General features: G+C 33.8%; 1 protein-coding gene across 1 annotated transcript in view; it reads right to left on the reverse strand.

Annotated features, from left to right (window-relative positions):
- Positions 1-20160, reverse strand: part of LOC133197889 (fibropellin-1-like) — a 35564-nt gene that overhangs the window by 9991 nt on the left and 5413 nt on the right. Inside the window, exons 9-24 of the mRNA XM_061334070.1 lie at positions 17381-17525; positions 16581-16768; positions 16056-16125; positions 15533-15658; positions 13329-13442; positions 10683-10796; positions 10290-10403; positions 9950-10063; positions 7894-8007; positions 7546-7659; positions 7341-7454; positions 4485-4598; positions 4140-4253; positions 3439-3552; positions 717-830; positions 34-171 (exon numbers count right to left, since the gene is read on the reverse strand). Coding sequence (XP_061190054.1) covers positions 34-171; positions 717-830; positions 3439-3552; positions 4140-4253; positions 4485-4598; positions 7341-7454; positions 7546-7659; positions 7894-8007; positions 9950-10063; positions 10290-10403; positions 10683-10796; positions 13329-13442; positions 15533-15658; positions 16056-16125; positions 16581-16768; positions 17381-17525 — 1921 coding nt within the window. The remainder of the gene's footprint in view (positions 1-33; positions 172-716; positions 831-3438; positions 3553-4139; positions 4254-4484; positions 4599-7340; positions 7455-7545; positions 7660-7893; positions 8008-9949; positions 10064-10289; positions 10404-10682; positions 10797-13328; positions 13443-15532; positions 15659-16055; positions 16126-16580; positions 16769-17380; positions 17526-20160) is intronic.

The following is a 20160-nucleotide window of genomic DNA, read 5'->3' on the forward strand; positions in this document are numbered from 1 at the left end:
CTGTGTACTACAGCTGTAATATAGTTTTCTTACCTTCACAATTTAAGCCAGGAAATCCTGATGGGCAAGTACAACTATAGGAAAGGGATCCACTTGGGGTTTCTACACATGTCCCACCGTTCTGACAAGGGTTGTCGGCACATGAAGTTGCATTTCCATTGTCAATCGTATCTATATTAACACATGTATCAAAAAGAATAATAATTTAGGGGAAAAAAACACAATATTTTACTTAATAAAGTAACTAAGATACCTCCTCATGAGAACGAGGTAGATCGGGAAGTACAAGTCCCGCCATTTTGACAAGGAGAATTAACACAGAAATTAGTCGCTGAAGCTGAGAATGGAATTTAAACAAGAATATTTCTTAATAATGCTTAAGTTAGATTTTCCTTAAAAAATCCAAAAATTAAAAAAAAAAAAAAACAAAAAAAAAACAAAAACAAAAACAAAAAAAAAAACAACAACAAAAAACAAAAAAAAAACAACAACCAAAAAAAAAAAAAAAAAAACAAAAAAAAAAAAAAAAAAAAAAAGAAAGAAAGAAAGAAAGAAAATAATAAAATAATAAATAAATGAAATAAAATAAAATTCAAACACAAAACAATCTGCTTAATTGTAAAAGAAAATTGAGACCCATGAGGAATTAAATTTCTTTACTAAAATGTCTAAATACAACTGCAATAAATTTTGCAACACTTAAAAAAGTAGCGTACCTTCACATGTATTTCCAGTAAAACCCGTAGAGCATTGGCATGAGTATGTTGTAGATCCGGAAGTGCATGTTCCACCATTTTTACATGGAGAATTCGAACAGAAATCTGTCGAAGCTGAGTGTGGAAATTAAATTTGAATATTTTCAAATAATGTTTTGGGTAGATTTTCTTTTAAAATCTGAAAACTCACAAATAAATAAATAAATAAAAAAAAAAGAAAAGAGAAATTCCATATAAAATAATCTGGAAAATGTAAAAAGAACATCTGGACTCATCAGGAATTTGATTTTTTTTTACTTAAGTGTCTAAAGAGAAGCTCAGCATGAATATTGCAACAACTTTTTAAAATAGTAATAAAAAAAAAAAACAACTTACTTTCACATGTGTTTCCAGTAAATCCCGTAGGACATTGGCATGAGTATGTGGAAGATCTGGAAGTGCATGTTCCACCATTTTTACATGGAGAATTAACACAGAAATCAGTCGAAGCTGGAAGTGGAAATGAAATAACAATATTTTTAAATAATATTTGGGTTAGATTTTCTTTTAAAAATCTGACCCCCCCCCCAAAAAAAAAATAAATAAATAAAATAAAGAATAAAAACAATTAGAACTATTGTAACAAGAGGCCCAAGGGCCTTAACGGTCACCTGAGTATAATACAACAATTTATAGGATCGATACAGTATAAAATGAACTGAAAGGTGAAGCTTTGTTGCCCAAAAGCAAGAAAAATAGGGTGATCTGGATCAACAAAATAATTAGTCTAGTGTTCATTAACAGTACATAAATTAGGTTCTAATCTGTTCCCCATTTATCACTCTCATCAGACAGTATAAAAACAAACTTATAATCAGTGCTTCTGTACCCTTTTAATTCCTTGTTGAAATCTCTTACATTGGCCTCTCTTGGTCTTTGATGAACATTTAATAAGGCAAGTTATTTTTGTCTCATTTTTATTTATCTGTTACTTACAAGTCTACCTGATCATTAAAACTATGAAAGTACTTTTTGTATTATACAATAAAAATTCTTGCATAATTCTCTTATTCTATTAACCTTTCAAGTACATTATTTACAGTGATTAATTATCACAAGTAAATGACAAAGGGGAATAACTCCTCTCAGTAGAATACAAATTAATAGAGCCCTGGCCTGGACCAGAACACTTGACCAAATGGTTCTGATGTTCAAAAATCTGGTAAAAATACCCTTCCTTATTAAAACTTTTACTCTTTTTGCCTCTGATATGCCCAGGTGCGGAGAAGATTTTTAAAGCATTAATGTATTTTCACTATATAATAAATAGAGCCCCACCCTAATATCAGGAACTCTGATCCAGGGGTCATGAAATTCACAATTTTGGCAGAGGCATCCTTGCTTATCATAACCATGTATTTGTTTAAATAATACCCAGGAGAAAAGAAGAAGATTTTCAAAGAAATAATGCACTTTCACTATATGATCTATATAGCCCCGCCCTAGCACCAGAACCCCTGACCCTGGGGCTATGGCACCAGAACCCCTGACCCTGGGGCTATGAATTTCACAATTTCGGTAGAGTCACACTTGCTTATCATAACTATGTATTTAATTTGTTTAAATAATACCCAGGAGTAGAGAAGAAGATTTTCAAAGAAATAATGCACTTTCACTATATGATCTATATAGCCCCGCCCTAGCACCAGAACCCCTGACCCTGGGGCCATGAATTTCACAATTTTGGTAAAGTCACTCTTGCTTATCATAATTATGTATTTAATTTGTTTAAATAATACCCAGAAGTAGAAGGAGTAGAGAAGAAGATTTTCAAAAAAATAATGCACTTTCACTATATGATCTATATAGCCCTGCCCTAGCATCAGAACCCCTGACCCTGGGGCTATGAATTTCACAATTTTGGTACAGTCACTCTTGCTTATCATATCTATGTATTCAATTTGTTTAAATAATACCAAGGAGTAGAAAAGAAGATTTTCAAATCAATTTGTTTAAATAATACCAAGGAGTAGAGAAGAAGATTTTCAAAGAAATAATGCACTTTCAGTATATGATCTATAAAGCCCCGCCCTAGCACCAGAACCCCTGACCCTGGGATCATGAATTTCACAATTTTGGTAGAGTCACCCTTGCTTATCATAACTATGTATTCAATTTGTTTCAATAATACCCAGGAGTAGAGAAGAAGATTTTCAAAGAAATAATGCACTTTCACTATATGATCTATATAGCCCCGCCCTAGCACCAGAACCCCTGACCCTGGGGCCATGAATTTCACAATTTTGGTAGAGGGCTTAATGCTTATTACAATCATGCTAACAGTTTGACTGCTTGATGTCCAGGAGTAAAGAAGAAGATTTTCAAAGATTGCATTAATTTTGATGGCTTTGGCCCCAACCCTCAGGCCCCAGGGGGGCAGGGGCCACGAATTTCACAATTTTTGTTCCCCTTCACCCATAGATGCTATATGCCAAAATTGATTGAAATTGGTCTGCTGGTTCCAGAGAAGAAGCTGAAAATGTTCAAAAGTTTACGACCGACGAACGACGGACGACGCAAGACGACGGAAGAAAAGAGATAGCAATAGGTCACCTGAGTGACTCAGGTGACCTAAAAATGAAGTGGGGACCCACCAGGAATTAGAGTTTTCTTTTTTACTTCCATATCAAAAGTTTCAACAGAAATAGTGGAACACCCTTTTTAAATTAAAAAAAGTACTTACTTTCACATGTGTTTCCAGTAAAACCGGTAGGACATTGGCATGAGTATGTGAAAGATCCGGAAGTGCATGTTCCACCATTTTTACATGGAGAATTAGCACAGAAATTTGTCGAAGCTGAGAAGGAAAATCAAATTAAAATAATTTTGAATAATGTTTTGGTTACACTTTCCTTTTAAAAGCTGAAATCCCCCCCACCCCCCAAAAAAATTAAAAATAAATGCACAAAAACAGTCTGAACAATTGTAAAAAGAAGATTGGGATCCACCAGGAATAAATATTATTTTTTACTTCAGTGTCCATAGAGAAGTTTCAGCAAAGGATAATGCAACACCCTTTTTAATTAAAAAAGAATATATTTCACATATGTTTCCAGTAAAACCCGTAGGACATTGACATGATTAAGTGGTTGATCGGGAAGTGCATGTTCCACCATTTTAACATGGAGAATTAGCACAGAAATATGTCGAAGCTGTGTGGGTAATTTAATTTAGAATATTTCTATATAATGTTTCGGTTAAATTTTCCTTTCAAAAAAATGTGAAAATTCAGTCAAAAAATTATATACACAAAATAAACCGGAAATTTTTAATAGAAAACGGACAAATCAGGAATTAAATTTTTTTTGTTTAAGTAAATGTATCTGAAGACAAGTTTCATCATAAATGTTGGAACACATTTTTAAAAGAAAAAAAAGAACTTACTTTCACATGTATTTCCAGTAAAACCCGTAGGACATTGGCATGAATATGTGGAAGATCCGGAAGTGCATGTTCCGCCATTTTTACATGGAGAATTAGCACAGAAATCAATCGAAGCTGGAAGTGGAAATGAAATAAGAGTATTTTAAAATAATATTTGGGTTAGATTTTCCTTTAAAAACCTGAACCCCCCAACCCCCCAATAAAGAATAAAAACAATCTGAACAATTGTAAAAATGAAATGGGGACCCACCAGGAATTAGAGTTTTCTTTTTCACTTCCATGTCGGAGGACAAGTTTTAACAGAAATAGCGCAAAACCATTTTAAAATTTAAAAAAAGTTCTTACTTTCACATGTGTTTCCAGTAAAACCGGTAGGACATTGGCATGAGTATGTGGAAGATCCGGAAGTGCATGTTCCACCATTTTTACATGGAGAATTAGTACAGAAGTCTGTCGAAGCTGAGAGCGGAATTTAAATTAGAATATTTTAAATTATATTTTGCTAAGATTTTTCTTTTGAAAATCTGACAGTTCAGACAAAAATTTATATTTACAAAGTAATCTGGAAAATAATAAAAAGAAAGAATATTTGTTTTTACTTGTTTGGTTTGAACATATTTCATTATCTTTAAACTTTGCAATTGGGATCGGGCATAAGTTCTAAAAAAGTTTATACGCCCTTTCACTTCATGTGAATTATATCATACATATTTACACATATGGGTCCCAGCTTAAAATGAACAAAACACAGAAAAACATAATAATCAATGGATCAAATATTCAATAAGGTAGATTCATTATATAATACGCAAGTTGAATAGAATTCACAAGAAGTAATTATTCCATCAAAGAAAACGACCTGACTTTTTAATAAATGTTTGTACGATTGTAAAAAAGTTATTCACTCTCGACATCATTTAACGATTCATCTCCCCAGAGTAAAGTGTGAGTATCAACAGTATGTAATTACCCCATTCGCAGTTCGCAGACTGAAAATTATAATTATTACATTGATAAAGATCGCTATTAAGCACACAGATGTGTCGAAGTCCTGTATGTAATATACTGTAAACGTATTATATTTAGCTGCGTATTCATTTTAGCGCCTTTGGCGGAAAGCAACTTCCGCTAATTCAAGTACAACGCTAAATGTCTTGCACATATGCACATAAATAAGAACATTAGGAAATGCGCTAAATCAAATCTACGCTAACGTGTTCAAAAAGCATTTTCCGCCAAATACCGTACACGCTAAATATAATACATTTACAGTATTTAAGCGTCGAATTCCTCAACTGAAGTAAGAGGGTGGCATAGGTTAATTTTGAATTTTTTTTTTAAATAGATAATGAGGAAGAATGTGTTACAACAAGGGGTAATGAGTTCCATTCGTCAATAACAACGGAAATGAAAGTTGACTTGTAGGTTTGTAATCTGTATTTAGGTACATGTATGTTATAGTTATGTGAATTCCTCGTACGGTAATTTGATGAATTACAACGCAAATTTCGGTTTATCTCAGTCAGATATTCAGGAACTTGGTTATTATAGATTTTGTACATTGTAGTAAATCCTGTATTTTTTTTCTTCTATCATATAATGCTTCCCATCCAGTTTCAAAGTAAAGTGAGATGCTATTAGGGTTAGGCCAGTGACAATTCTAGCACCACATAATTTTAATTTTTCGCCATCATCCACATTACATCCATAGCCAAACCAAGGAAGCATATTCTAATTGTGGCCTAATATAAGTTGTGTGCATGACTTAAAAAGTTTTCCGGTTGACTACAAGTTTAAAAATTTAAGTTTTTTTTAATAAACCCATTTTTTTTATATGCATTTGCTAAAAATAATATCGATATGTGTAGACCATCTAAGATCATGTGAGAAAAAAAAAATCCCTAAATGTTTATGCAAAGGAACAAATTCTAGCTGACTTTGCTGGAAGAAGAGTTTAGGATAATGAACACTTCTTCTCAGGCTAAAAAACACCGCTTTAGTTTTAGAAGGATTGAATCTGGGAAGCCCTTTTTTCCGACCAAGTTTCTATCTTTATAAGATCAGAATTCAGTTTGTTTTCGATAGTATTGACATTTTCAGAGGACTTCTGTAGGGAGTTATCAAATACAAATAATCTACATAAACTTGCCTTTTCTTCGGCAACATCATGAACATATATAAGAAATGAAAGAGGTTCTAACATTGAACCCTAAGGGACATCCCCATACAAAGGTTTTTCGTCAGATAACAAGTTTCTGTATAAAACTCTTAGTGATCTACCTTCTATGCAACTCTTTGACCAATATTACATATTTCCCTCTATACCTTAAGTTGTGAGTTTAAATAAGAGACCCTTATGCCACACACGATCAAATGCTTTAGAAATGTCACAGAATATCAAGCAACAATTTTTACCGTCGTCAATAGCTTAAAGAATAGTTTTGTTACCTGGTAAAAATCCAGCTTGGTACTTTTTTAAAAAAAAAAAAAGACTGTTGTCAGGAAAGTGACTGTACAAGTGTTAAAATGTGATTCGTTCCATTACCTTACCTGTACAACTTAACAATGACACGGGTCTATAATTAGACATAATGGAAGGAACATCTTTCTTAAATAAAGGGAGAACATTAGCAATTTTTCAATTACATGGAAAAGCACCATCATCTAATGACCTGTCAAACAACAAACATTACATAATGGTTTTACAATAGTATACATTGTAGATTTCAACATCTTGTGACTAATATTGTCTGGGCCTATTACTTTGTTTAAAGGAAGAAGTGAAATAATATCTATTGTTTTCTTGTTCAGAAACACAAATGGCATTAAACGTGCAATTACACACAGAAAAGAAATCAGGTAACACAGTGTCGCAATCGTCAATGCAAGAAATATAGGCAAAATAATCATTTTTTCTTCATTTGAAAAAGCAACAAATGTATCACCAGTTTTAGAAATATATTGTAGTGGAGGGGGTAATGTCTGTAGTTGATTTAACTTTAAATACGACTCTTATTAAGTTCCCGTATAGTTTGGAATTATTTTTACTTCCATCTGTAATGTGGTGTTCTTGTTATTATAAAAATTTTCGATCGCAATTTTTTTTCCATATTGTTAAACTTATTCTTGCTAAGATATCTAAACACAAGTTTCAAACATAAATATTGCATCACCTTTGTAAAAGAGAAAAAAAGAACTTACTTTCACAAGTGTTTCCAGTAAAACCCGTAGGACATTGGCATATGTATGTAGTAGATCCGGAAGTGCATGTTGCGCCATTTTTACATGGAGAGTTAGCACAGAAATCTGTCAAAGCTAGGAGTGGTAATAAAATAAGAATATTTAAATAATGTTTTGGTCAGATTTTTTTTTTTAAAGAAAAGGAAAATTTGAAAAAAAAGCTTACTTTCACATGTGTTTCCAGTAAAACCCGTAGGACATTGACATGAGTATGTTGTAGATCCGGAAGTACATGTTCCACCATTTTTACACGGAGAATTAGCACAGAAATCTGTCGAAGCTGAGAGAGGAAGTTGAATTAGATATTTTTAATAATGTTTTGGTAAGATTTTTTTTTTTTTGAAAAATGAAAATTCGTTCAAAAAATTTATATGCACAAAACAATCTGAAAAAATAATAAAATTTAAAAATAAACCCACTAGGTATAAGATTTTTTTTTTTTCAAAAATATCTAAATACATATTTCAACATAAATATTACAACACCTTTGTAAAAGAGAAAAAAAAGAACTTACTTTCACATGTGTTTCCAGTAAAACCCAAAGGACATTGGCATGAGTATGTGGTAGATCCGGAAGTGCATGTTGCACCATTTTTACATGGAGAATTAGCACAGAAATCTATCGAAGCTAAGAGTGATAATTAAATAAGAATAATTTAATAATGATTTGGTTAGATTTTTCTTTTAAAGAATAGGAAAATTTGAAAAAAAAAAAATAAAAAAAAATTTGCTTAAAACAATTTCTAAAATTGTAAAGAGAAAATGGGGACGCATCTAATGCTTTTTTTTTCACTTAAATGTCTAAAAACAAGTTTCAAAATAAATATTGTAACACCATTTTTAAATGGAAACAGGAGGTCCAAGGGCCTCAACGGTCACAAGAGTATAATGTAACGATCCATATATTAAACAAAATAAGCTGATAAATAAAGTTGTGTTGCCCAAAAGCAAGAGAAACAAGATGATCAGGGATCAGCGAAATATTAATTTAGTACTCAATAACAAATCTTAAAGTTGATCTATTTATTTGCCTGTACTTTCCCCTGTTTGTTACTATCTTCATGCGAACTAAGCAAAACAATAGTTCTCGCGCACTATTAGTTAACACGTTTCATCCTCCCTCGCACTGGCCTCTCTTAGTCTTCGAAGATTATTTATTGTACAAAGATATGGTATTTTTGTCCCATTTTTATTTATCTATTATCTAAAAGTTTACCTGACAATTAAAAACTATGAAAGTACTTTTGTATAAAATATTATAAAATTTCCTGTATAATTCGGTCGTTTAATTGACCTTTTAAGTTGCATTATTTACAGCGATTAACTATTATAGTTGAATAGCAAAGGGGAATAACTTTTTTCAGTAGAAATTAGTAAATTGACCAAAGGGTACAGAATTTCAAAATCTGATAAAAACACCCTTGTTTATTACAACTTTATATACTCTATTTGCCTCCTAGATGCCCAGGAGCAGAGAAGAAGATTTTCAAAGAAATATTTCATTTTCACTATAGATTCAATATAGCCCCAACCTAATATCAGAGCCCCTGACCCAGGGATCAAGGTATTCACATTTGTTTTTAAAATATCTAAATATTTGGTTTATCTGCTCAATCCTGGGAGAAGAGAAGAAGATTTTCAAAGAAATAATCCCCTTTCACTATATAATCATTAGAGGCCCCCCTTTTTACCCGGATAACCGTTCTCCCTGGGTCCACAAATTTCACAATTTCGGAATAGGCACCCTTGATCATCATAACCATGCACCTAATTTATCTGCTTTACATACAGGAGGAGAAAAGAAGATTTTTAAAGAATTAATGCGTTTTCAATATATGATCAATGGAGCCCCGCCCTAACACCATAATCCCTGATCCAGGGGCCAAGGTATTCACAATTTTGAAAGAGGCCCCCTTGCTCATCATGAATATATACTTGGTTTATCTGCTAAATACCCAGGAGCAGAGAAGAAGATTTTCAAAGAAATAATGCACTTTCACTATATAATCAATAGAGCCCCCCCCCCCCCGTCCTTTCCGGGAGAGCACCTCACCCTGGGTCCACAAATTTCACAATTTCGGAATAGGCACCCTTAATCGTCATAATCATACACCTAGTTTATCTGCTTTATATAGGGAGCAGACGATTTTTAAAGAATTCATGCATTTTCACTATATGATTAATAGAGCCTCAGCCTAACTCCAGAACACCTGACCGTGGCGCCATGAATTCCACAATTTTTGCAGAGGGCTCAATGCTTATTACAATCATGCCAACAGTGTTGATGTCCAGGAGTAAAGAAGATTTTTTAAAAGATTGCACTAATTTTGATGGTTTGGTCCCACCCCTAAGGCCTCAAGGGGGTAGGGACCATGAAATTCACAAAATTTTTGTTCCCATTCACTCAAAAATGTTCTATGCCAAAATTGGTTGAAATTGGTTTAGCAGTTGCAGAGAAGAAGCTGAAAATGTTCAACGCACGACGTACAACGAAAGACGCACAACGACGGACGAAAATGGGTAGCAAAAGTCACCCGAGTGACTCAGGTGACGTAAGAAAAAGAACTTACTTTCACATGTGTTTCCAGTAAAACCCGTAGGACATTGACATGAGTATGTTGTAGATCCGGAAGTACATGTTCCACCATTTTTACACGGAGAATTAGCACAGAAATCTGTCGAAGCTGAGAGAGGAAGTTGAATTAGATATTTTTAATAATGTTTTGTTAAGATTTTTCTATTAAAAATCTGAAAATTCAGACAACAAAAATTATATTCCCAAAAATCTGGAAAATAATAAAATTGAAAAACGAACCCACTAGAAATAAGATTTTCTTTTTAAAATATCTAAATACAAGTTTTAACATTAATATTTCAACGTCTTTGTAAAAGAGAATAAAAAGATCTTACTTTCACATGTGTTTCCAGTAAAGCCCGAAGAACATTGGCATGAATATGTGGAAGACCCGGAAGTGCATGTTGCACCATTTTTACATGGAGAATTAGCACAGAAATCTATCGAAGCTAAGATCAAAAATTAAATTATATTTTTTTTTAAATATTTTTTTCAATAGGTTTTTCCTTTAAAATCTGTAAATTTCAACAACAACAACAACAACAAAAATAAATAAATAAATAAATAAATAAATAAATGCATGGAACAACCTGAAAAATTGTGAAAAGTACAAAAAAAATGTTAATGGGGACTCATCAGGATTTAGATTTTTTTAACTTAAATGTCTAAAGACAAATTTGATTGTAAATACTGCAACATCTCTTTGAAATTAAGAAATTTAAACTTACTTTCACATGTATTTCCAGTAAAACCCGTGGGACATTGGCATGAGTATGTGGAAGATCCGGAAGTGCATGTTCCACCATTTTTACATGGAGAATTAGCACAGAAATCTGTCGAAGCTGAGAGTGGTGATAAAATAATAATATTTTTTTAATATTTTGGTTTGATTTTCCATTAAAAAATCTTAAATTTAAACCAGAGGCTCATGGGCCACAAAGCTCACCTGAGTCACTTTCTCAATAAACCTATTCCTATGTAAAATTTTGATCACCTTTTGTGACCCCCATCCTAAAGTCAGGGGCCGTGATTTTAAAAAAAAAATAAATCTAAACTATCAAAGGATGCTTCCACATAAATATGATTCACTATAATTTGCTGTTCTTGAGAAGAGGAATTTTAAAGATTTAAAGATTTGTGGCCCCACCTTACCCACGGGGACCATTATCTGAACAATTTAGAATCTACACTACCTCAGAAAGCTTCCACATAAGTCTGAGATTTTTTGGTCCATCGGTTCTCGAAAAGATTTTTTTTAAGTCCTATACATTTCAATGTAAAAATGATTTCTTATACACGACCTTATGACGCTTTCACCTAAATTTCTTCGTTTCTGGTCCAGTGTTTCTTAAAAAAAGATTTTTCCGATATGTTTCAATTTTAAACTTTCATTCTCTACTATGGCCTCATCCTACACCCGGGGAACATGAATCGGAACAATTTACAATCTATACTACCTCATGAAGCCTTCACCTAAATTTTATATTTTCTGGTCCCGTGGTTTTTGGGAAGATTTTTTTCCTACATATTTCAATATAAAATTTATCTATTATGGTCCACCCTACCACCAGGCTTAATAATTTGAACAATATAGACTCTACACTATCTCAGAAAGCTTCCATATAATTTTTAGCTTTTCAAGCCCAGTAGTTCTTGTGAAGAATGTACTTTAATGTTCCACCCTATTTTTGCGTTTCTTGGTTATATCCCCTTGAAAGGGGGCTTGGCTTTTTATTTGAACAATTTAGAATTTAACATAAACCCGGAAATGCTTTGTACCAACATTGGTTAAAATTGGCCTAATGCTTCTTGAGAAGGAGCTAAATACGTGAAATGTTGACAGACGGACGGACAAACAGCTACACAGACGCCGGAAAATGGGTGATCAGAAAAGCTAGGCTTTCAGTTCAGGTGACCTAAAAATTTACAATCACAAAACAATTTGGAAATTTGTAAATAGATCGGGACCCATCAGAAATTAGAGTTCTTTATGAAAATGTCCAAAAATCCAGTTTCAACATGAAGATTAACAGATAAAACAAAGAACTTACTATCACATGTGTTTCCAGTAAAACCCGTAGGACATTGGCATGAGTACGTGGTAGATCCGGAAGTGCACGTTCCACCATTTTTACATGGAGAATTAGCACAGAAATCTGTCGAAGCTGAGAGTGGTGATAAAATAATAATATTTTTTTAATATTTTGGTTTGATTTTCCATTAAAAAATCTTAAATTTAAACCAGAGGCTCATGGGCCACAAAGCTCACCTGAGTCACTTTCCCAATAAACCTATTCCTATGTAAAATTTTGATCACCTTTTGTGACCCCCATCCTAAAGTCAGGGGCCGTGATTTAAAAAAAAAAATAAATCTAAACTATCAAAGGATGCTTCCACATAAATATGATTCACTATAATTTGCTGTTCTTGAGAAGAGGAATTTTAAAGATTTAAAGATTTGTGGCCCCACCTTACCCACGGGGACCATTATCTGAACAATTTAGAATCTACACTACCTCAGAAAGCTTCCACATAAGTCTGAGATTTTTTGGTCCATCGGTTCTCGAAAAGATTTTTTTTAAGTCCTATACATTTCAATGTAAAAATGATTTCTTATACACGACCTTATGACGCTTTCACCTAAATTTCTTCGTTTCTGGTCCAGTGTTTCTTAAAAAAAGATTTTTCCGATATGTTTCAATTTTAAACTTTCATTCTCTACTATGGCCTCATCCTACACCCGGGGAACATGAATCGGAACAATTTACAATCTATACTACCTCATGAAGCCTTCACCTAAATTTTATATTTTCTGGTCCCGTGGTTTTTGGGAAGATTTTTTTCCTACATATTTCAATATAAAATTTATCTATTATGGTCCACCCTACCACCAGGCTTAATAATTTGAACAATATAGACTCTACACTATCTCAGAAAGCTTCCATATAATTTTTAGCTTTTCAAGCCCAGTGGTTCTTGTGAAGAATGTACTTTAATGTTCCACCCTATTTTTGCGTTTCTTGGTTATATCCCCTTGAAAGGGGGCTTGGCTTTTTATTTGAACAATTTAGAATTTAACATAAACCCGGAAATGCTTTGTACCAACATTGGTTAAAATTGGCCTAATGCTTCTTGAGAAGGAGCTAAATACGTGAAATGTTGACAGACGGACGGACAAACAGCTACACAGACGCCGGAAAATGGGTGATCAGAAAAGCTAGGCTTTCAGTTCAGGTGACCTAAAAATTTACAATCACAAAACAATTTGGAAATTTGTAAATAGATCGGGACCCATCAGAAATTAGAGTTCTTTATGAAAATGTCCAAAAATCCAGTTTCAACATGAAGATTAACAGATAAAACAAAGAACTTACTATCACATGTGTTTCCAGTAAAACCCGTAGGACATTGGCATGAGTACGTGGTAGATCCGGAAGTGCACGTTCCGCCATTTTTACATGGAGAATTAGCACAGAAATCAGTCGAAGCTGAGAGCCGAAATATAATTAGAATATCCTTAAATAATGTTCTTGGTTAGAATTTTCTTCAAAACTCTGAAGATTTCAAAAAGCTTATGAAATAACATGCACAAGACAGTCATGAAAATTAAAAAAAAAGAAAAAGAAAATCAGGATCCGTCAAGAATTTCAAGAGAATAGGCTTTCCCGAGGATAATTGGAATCTTGCCGACTCCCCCAATGATACACTTTAACTATTTATTATACCGATACAAAACTTTGACCAGTAATAACCCGTTACTGCAATTCTATTTTATACTCAGTGCAAGTATAAGACGTGCAATGGAAATTGGACATTGGATTTGAATAAATAGTATATAGAATACAAGTATCTGCACGTAATATTCTGTTTTTCATTAACTTTCCTCATTTATGTAGTAATATTCCGCTAACAACTGCAGATGGTGTTTACGTCTCCACCCAACTAAGTCCATGCTCAAGAGCATGCCCAGTGTACGATCAATTTTTAAACTGAGGCCACTGAGAGATAAGTTAATGTTACAGGAATTTAAAAAAAAAAACTCGTTTAAAGTCAGCATTTCGTAAATTCTATGGTCGTTATAATGACCTTGTTTGCAAATATATCCGATCATTGGGTCGTATTTCGGCTTACGTGTTTCATATATGTTGTTAGGCTTTTTTTTTTCGTCCTAAATTTGACTACGGAATATTCAGTCTGCATTTCTATTTTTCCACTTATTTTAAAACGCCACCACTTGCCAGTGGATGTTTGCTAATTTAGACCTGTATTGGCAGTTACGGCCTTTGAATAGTTAGGGATCTTTTTCGTGGCAGCACCTACTGCGACACGGAACCTCGGTTTATACGTTCTAATCCGGAGGACCGGTCTCCACGTCCCGCAGTAGGATTCGAATCCGCTACGTAAGGATCAACTCCTTCCTCAGTGACTCCAGTCCAGTTGATAGGGGATGCTTACTCCTTCTAGCCTAGCGCCTGATCCTACCTTTTAAAATTCAGGGGGTGCATGTGTTATGACCTGCTGCAAATTCGTATTGTCTGTAGATATTTTTGAGATCGGTATTTTCGGGCGTCATCATTAAGTGTAATGTCATTCGGAACATTAAGTGCGAGAGGGAATACGGAACATTAAGTGCTAGAGGGAAAAAATCCCGGAATTTTCTCTTCATATTACATGCAACGGTAAGTATTGTGTTTAACAAGAATTAACTGTAACTAGCAGATTCTGATGGATGAAGATTAACTTTTAACATACGACCTAGACAACCAAATATCACAATATTGTTATTACAAAGCCTGGAATTTTTTTTTAATGCAGAAAATTTGTAAAGTTAGAGTTACCGTTATTGCACTTCCGTCCCAGCTGGTGCACATCAACAAAATTTCCCCTAGATGCGGGTGATTTAATCGAAATATTTACAAATCGGGGGCACATAAAAAGTAAATGGAAATATGAAAAGGAAGGAGAATGTGTAACAGATTTATTGACGTATGCATATTCCATGTGTTCTTATTCTTTAGATAAATAATCAGGCGAAGTTTAAGCGAGGTGAGGCAGACGACGAGAAAAGAGTTGCAAGCCTTCTCTCTTTTTCTGTATCAGTCGAAAACGATATATTTAAAAACAGCTTACAGAGGCAAAAGAGTTACATTATTGATAACATATCGTGCATATTAGAATGCAAAAATAGGAAAAAGGTACATCGACCCCAGATTTAAAAAGAAAAATAAATGGAAAAGGGGGTGGGTTAGGTCCACACCCAAAGTGCCTGTGATTATAGACACATAAATGTTATTTTAACACAGTTAATGTATTAATAATGTATAAATTGTAATTATCAAAAATGTAACTGTAAATATTTACAAATTTCATCAACAATTATAATATTTGTTTATCTAAATATGTAGAAAATAATTTTAAAACTATGATATCAATAAATCCTTATTCATGAGGAGATCATTAAACTACTAATGTATTACATGTAATTACAAGAACAGACGAACTGTATCTGCATAATTTGGGATGTGTAAGCAAAAAATGTGTTTGTCTGGTATATCAATGATTAACATGATATACTTACTCTCACATCTATCCCCGGAGAAACCTGTGGGACAAGTACATACATACTTAGATCCCGCTGGCGGGTTGGATTCGTCACAAGATCCGCCATTTTGACATGGGTTAGGATTACAAGGGGTGTTGGTACCTACAATCATTTTTACGTCAAATGATAAAAACTTAAAATAGATCTGAAAAATTACAGTAGATTAAATTAAAGGACAAGGTGGAATAAAAGTGTAAGTACAGTGATGACCGGTTTTCCCGAATCCGTTAAGACAGCCTTAATTACTCTGTTTATACCTGTTTTGTATGACATTTTATCTTTACGCACATCTTGATGAGAAATTATGATATTGATAAACGACACTGTCATGTTTAATTTTTTTAAGTTCACAGTTTCGGCATTAAATGCAATGTTCGACCTAAATCTACATAGCATATAGGTATAATCAAGTTAGCTTGTATATTGTATTGAAATACACATTGTATGTACTTACCAGAAGTAATCATAGAAATATATTGTGATAAAAATGAATACTTACACAAACCAGGCCGAAGTGCAATACTGTCTACTCCTATTAACTGGGGGCCTATAATACCCTCTATGCTGATCTGTCAAATGATTTTATATTAAAAGTTTTGCATTACTGTGACTATTGTTCACAGATGTACATGTATGCAGCATTGAAACAGCTACAGGAAATTTGTTCTAAAATAATGATGAAAATACAAATAATTGGAAATTTAAAAGAAATCTCAAAATAAATTTCAAATTGTTTTATATTGATAGTTAAGAAAAAGAAGTGCATGATAATGTTTCAACAGTTTTAATCCATTTAAATTTATATTTTCATATAATTTTCTAAATTAATTTAGAGGACTTTTTTGTAAGTTTTCCTTATGTACAAATTGTAGATTATATAGATTCTACAATTATCTTTACAAGAAAAAAGAAGTTTTTTAAATCACATTGAAAAAAAAAAATAGATAATGTTTTATTTATTAATAAACTTTAAAACCATTGAAATCTATGCCAAAATTAAAATTAATGTATAAAATAAAAGTACCACTAGATTTTCTACGGCCTCAATGGATACACTTTCGCTTATCCACTCATAATTCGTTGTAGTCTGGATATTCTTGACGTTTGTTTTTGACTTTCCAGTCCCTTCCACGTAAACGTTCAGCTGAGTCAGATAGCTACCTTCATTATAATTCCCAATGGCATAGTCAAAGGACAGACATCGGTCAACAGCTGGAACAGAAAAAAAATGTTCATATAATCTAGTTTCCGCTGAAAATAAAAGAGATTCAGAATGTTAATGGACTTTTGCCGAGGGAAATTTTCTAGAAGTATTTTGCCCTTTGAGTACGAGTATGCTTGATTTCCCCCTCTTGGTACACCTTTAGTGAAATGTGACTTACATTTATTCATGATCAAAATTTACAGGTACATGTACATATTGAAAGGAAATCTTTCATCTTTCCGAAACTGAAAATTTAAATCTTGTTTTATCCCAGGTTCATAGCCCCCACGCATTGATCATACCAAAAAATAGAGAGAGAGAAAAAAAAAAGCATTTTAAAACATGTTATAGGCAAATAAATAAATTGAGAAATTTATTCCTAAAACATGACTTATTTTAGGATTATTAAGATACGATGAAACAATTTTGAACATAATTGAAGCATTCAAATTTTTCAATCAGATTTGTCTCGATTCTATATAATTTATTCTTGCTCATATCTTTTGTACACTTTTAATGGATCTCTCTCACAACATTTAGATGTTTTGCAATGCAAAAGACAGAAAACTGGAGTTAAGCATTTCTAAACTTTTGAACCCTTAGTGAAATAGATAACTTACCTGTGAATTTTGCAGCTGTTTTGATGATGGCTTTTGAACCATAGCCCCATGAAACACTATCATAATACGGTGTAAGTGTAAGGTATTGGTAACTGGTACCACGTGTTAAGACGCCATTACCACATCCTCTCCAGTCACAAAGTCTCTGCAATAACAAAAAAGATGTCAATTTGTCATAAACAAGAGGCCCATGGGCCACATCGCTCACCTGAGCACATTGGCTAGGCAAAAGCACAATCAGTTCAGTATTGAAAAGACCGAGGGAGGGGGGGGGGCTTGAATTTTAAACTACCTGATGATGCTTCCATGTCAATATAACAAATGGCTTTGTTGTACTTGAGAAGATTTTTTTTTTAAAAATTCCCATATATTCCTTTGTAAAAATTTGATCCCTCATTGTGGCTCCTCCCTATCCCAGGGGTCATCATTTGAACAAACTTGAATCTACACTACCTGAGGATGCTTCCATATCAATATGACTAAACATAGCTTTTCTGTTTTTGAGAAGAAATATTTTTTCTATATGTTCTTATGTAAAACTTTCCATCCCCCATTGGGCCCCATCCTACCCCTGGGGGTCATCATTTGAACAAAATTGAATCTACACTACCTGAGGATGCTTCCATATCAATATGACTAAACATAGCTTTTCTGTTCTTCAGAAGAAGATATTTTCCTTTATATTTCTATGTAAAACTTTGATCCTCCATTATGGCTCCACCCTACCCCGGGGGTCATGGTTTGAACAAACTTGAATCTACACTGCCTGAGGATGCTTCCATATCAATATGACTAAACATAGCTTTTCTGTTCTTGAGAAGAAATATTTTTTCTATATGTTCTTATGTAAAACTTTCCTTCCCCCATTGGGCCCCACCCTACCCCTGGGGGTCATGATTTGAACAAACTTGAATCTACACTACCTCAGGATGCTTCCATATAAATATGCCTCATCATGGCTTTGCTGTTCTTGAGAAGAAGATTTTTAAAGATTTTTCCTATATATTTCTTTTTAAAACTTTGATCCTCCATTGCGGCGCCGCCCTACCCCCGGGGGTCAACATTTGAACAAATTTGAATCTACACTACCTGAGGATGCTTCCATATAAATATGACTCATCATGGCTTTGCTGTTCTTGAGAAGAAGATTTTTTAAGATTTTTCCTATATATTTCTATGTAAAACTTTGATCCTCCATTGTGGCCCCGCCCTACCCCCGGGGGTCATGATTTGAACAAACTTGAATCTACACTACCTGAGGATGCTTCCATATAAATATGACTCATCATGGCTTTGCTGTTCTTGAGAAGAAGATTTTTAAAGATTTTTCCTATATATTTCTATGTAAAACTTTGATCCTCCATTGTGGCCCCGCCCTACCCCCGGGGGCCATGGTTTGAACAAATTTGAATCTACACTACCTGAGATTGCTTCCATATAAATATGACTCATCATGGCTTTGCTGTTCTTGAGATGAAGATTTTTAAAGATTTTTCCTATATATTTCTATGTAAAACTTTGATCCTCCATTGTGGCCCCGCCCTACCCCCGGGGGTCATGATTTGAACAAACTTGAATCTACACTACCTGAGGATGCTTCCATATAAATATGACTCATCATGGCTTTGCTGTTCTTGAGAAGAAGATTTTTAAAGATTTTTCCTATATATTTCTATGTAAAACTTTGATCCTCCGTTGCAGCCCCGCCCTACCCCCGGGGGTCATGATTTGAACAAATTTGAATCTACACTACCTGAGATTGCTTCCATATAAATATGACTCATCATGGCTTTGCTGTTCTTGAGAAGAAGATTTTTAAAGATTTTTCCTATATATTTCTATGTAAAACTTTGATCCTCCATTGCAGCCCCGCCCTACCCCCGGGGGTCATGATTTGAACAAAATTGAATCTACACTACCTGGGAATGCTTCCATATAAATATGTCTCATCATGGCTTTGCTGTTCTTGAGAAGAAGATTTTTAAAGATTTTTCCTATATATTTCTATGTAAAACTTTGATCCTCCATTGCAGCCCCGCCCTACCCCCGGGGGTCATGATTTGAACAAACTTGAATCTACACTACCTAAGGATGCTTCCACATGAGTTTCATCTTTTCTGGCTCTGTGGTTCTTGAGAAGAAGATTTTTAAATGATGCCATTATTTTTTCAGTAATTCCTAATTATCTCCCCTTGAAAGAGGGCGTGGCCCTTCATTTGAACAACCTTGAATCCCCTTTACCCAAGGATACTTTGTGGCAAGTTTGGTTGAAATTGGCCCAGTGGTTCTTGAGAAGAAGTCGAAAATGTGAAAAGTTTACAGACAGACGGACAGACAGACGGACAGACAGACGGACGCCGGACAAAATGTGATCAGAAAAGCTCACTTGAGCTTTCAGCTCAGGTGAGCTAAAGATACAACAGTACCCTAATGATATATACATGTATGTAAGTCGTTTTTCTTTAATGTTAAATGTAGGTATATGTATCAGATATGGATATATCATGTAAATTAATAAGTACTACATGTGCAGTGTGAAAATACTTTCTGATCTTAGATAATATAGTGAACGATTTTATCCCGGTGATTTCTGTTTTAAAAATGGGGAAAAAATATTTCAAAATATTTAATCAAAATATTTATCTACAAAGTTTGGTAAAGCAAGAAATTATGCACTAGCTGTTAGCTAACAATCTTAGGATGTTATAGACATTCAATTTTTCTTTTGTCTTTAGAATTCTTTTACAGTGAAACTTGTCTAATCCGGATGTTGTGTATTC

The sequence above is a fragment of the Saccostrea echinata genome, unplaced genomic scaffold (genome assembly GCF_033153115.1).
Source record: "Saccostrea echinata isolate AGI-Se365-2 ecotype Australia unplaced genomic scaffold, CSIRO_AGI_Sech_v1 ptg000032l, whole genome shotgun sequence".
In the NCBI taxonomy this organism is placed as follows: Eukaryota; Metazoa; Mollusca; class Bivalvia; order Ostreida; family Ostreidae; genus Saccostrea; species Saccostrea echinata.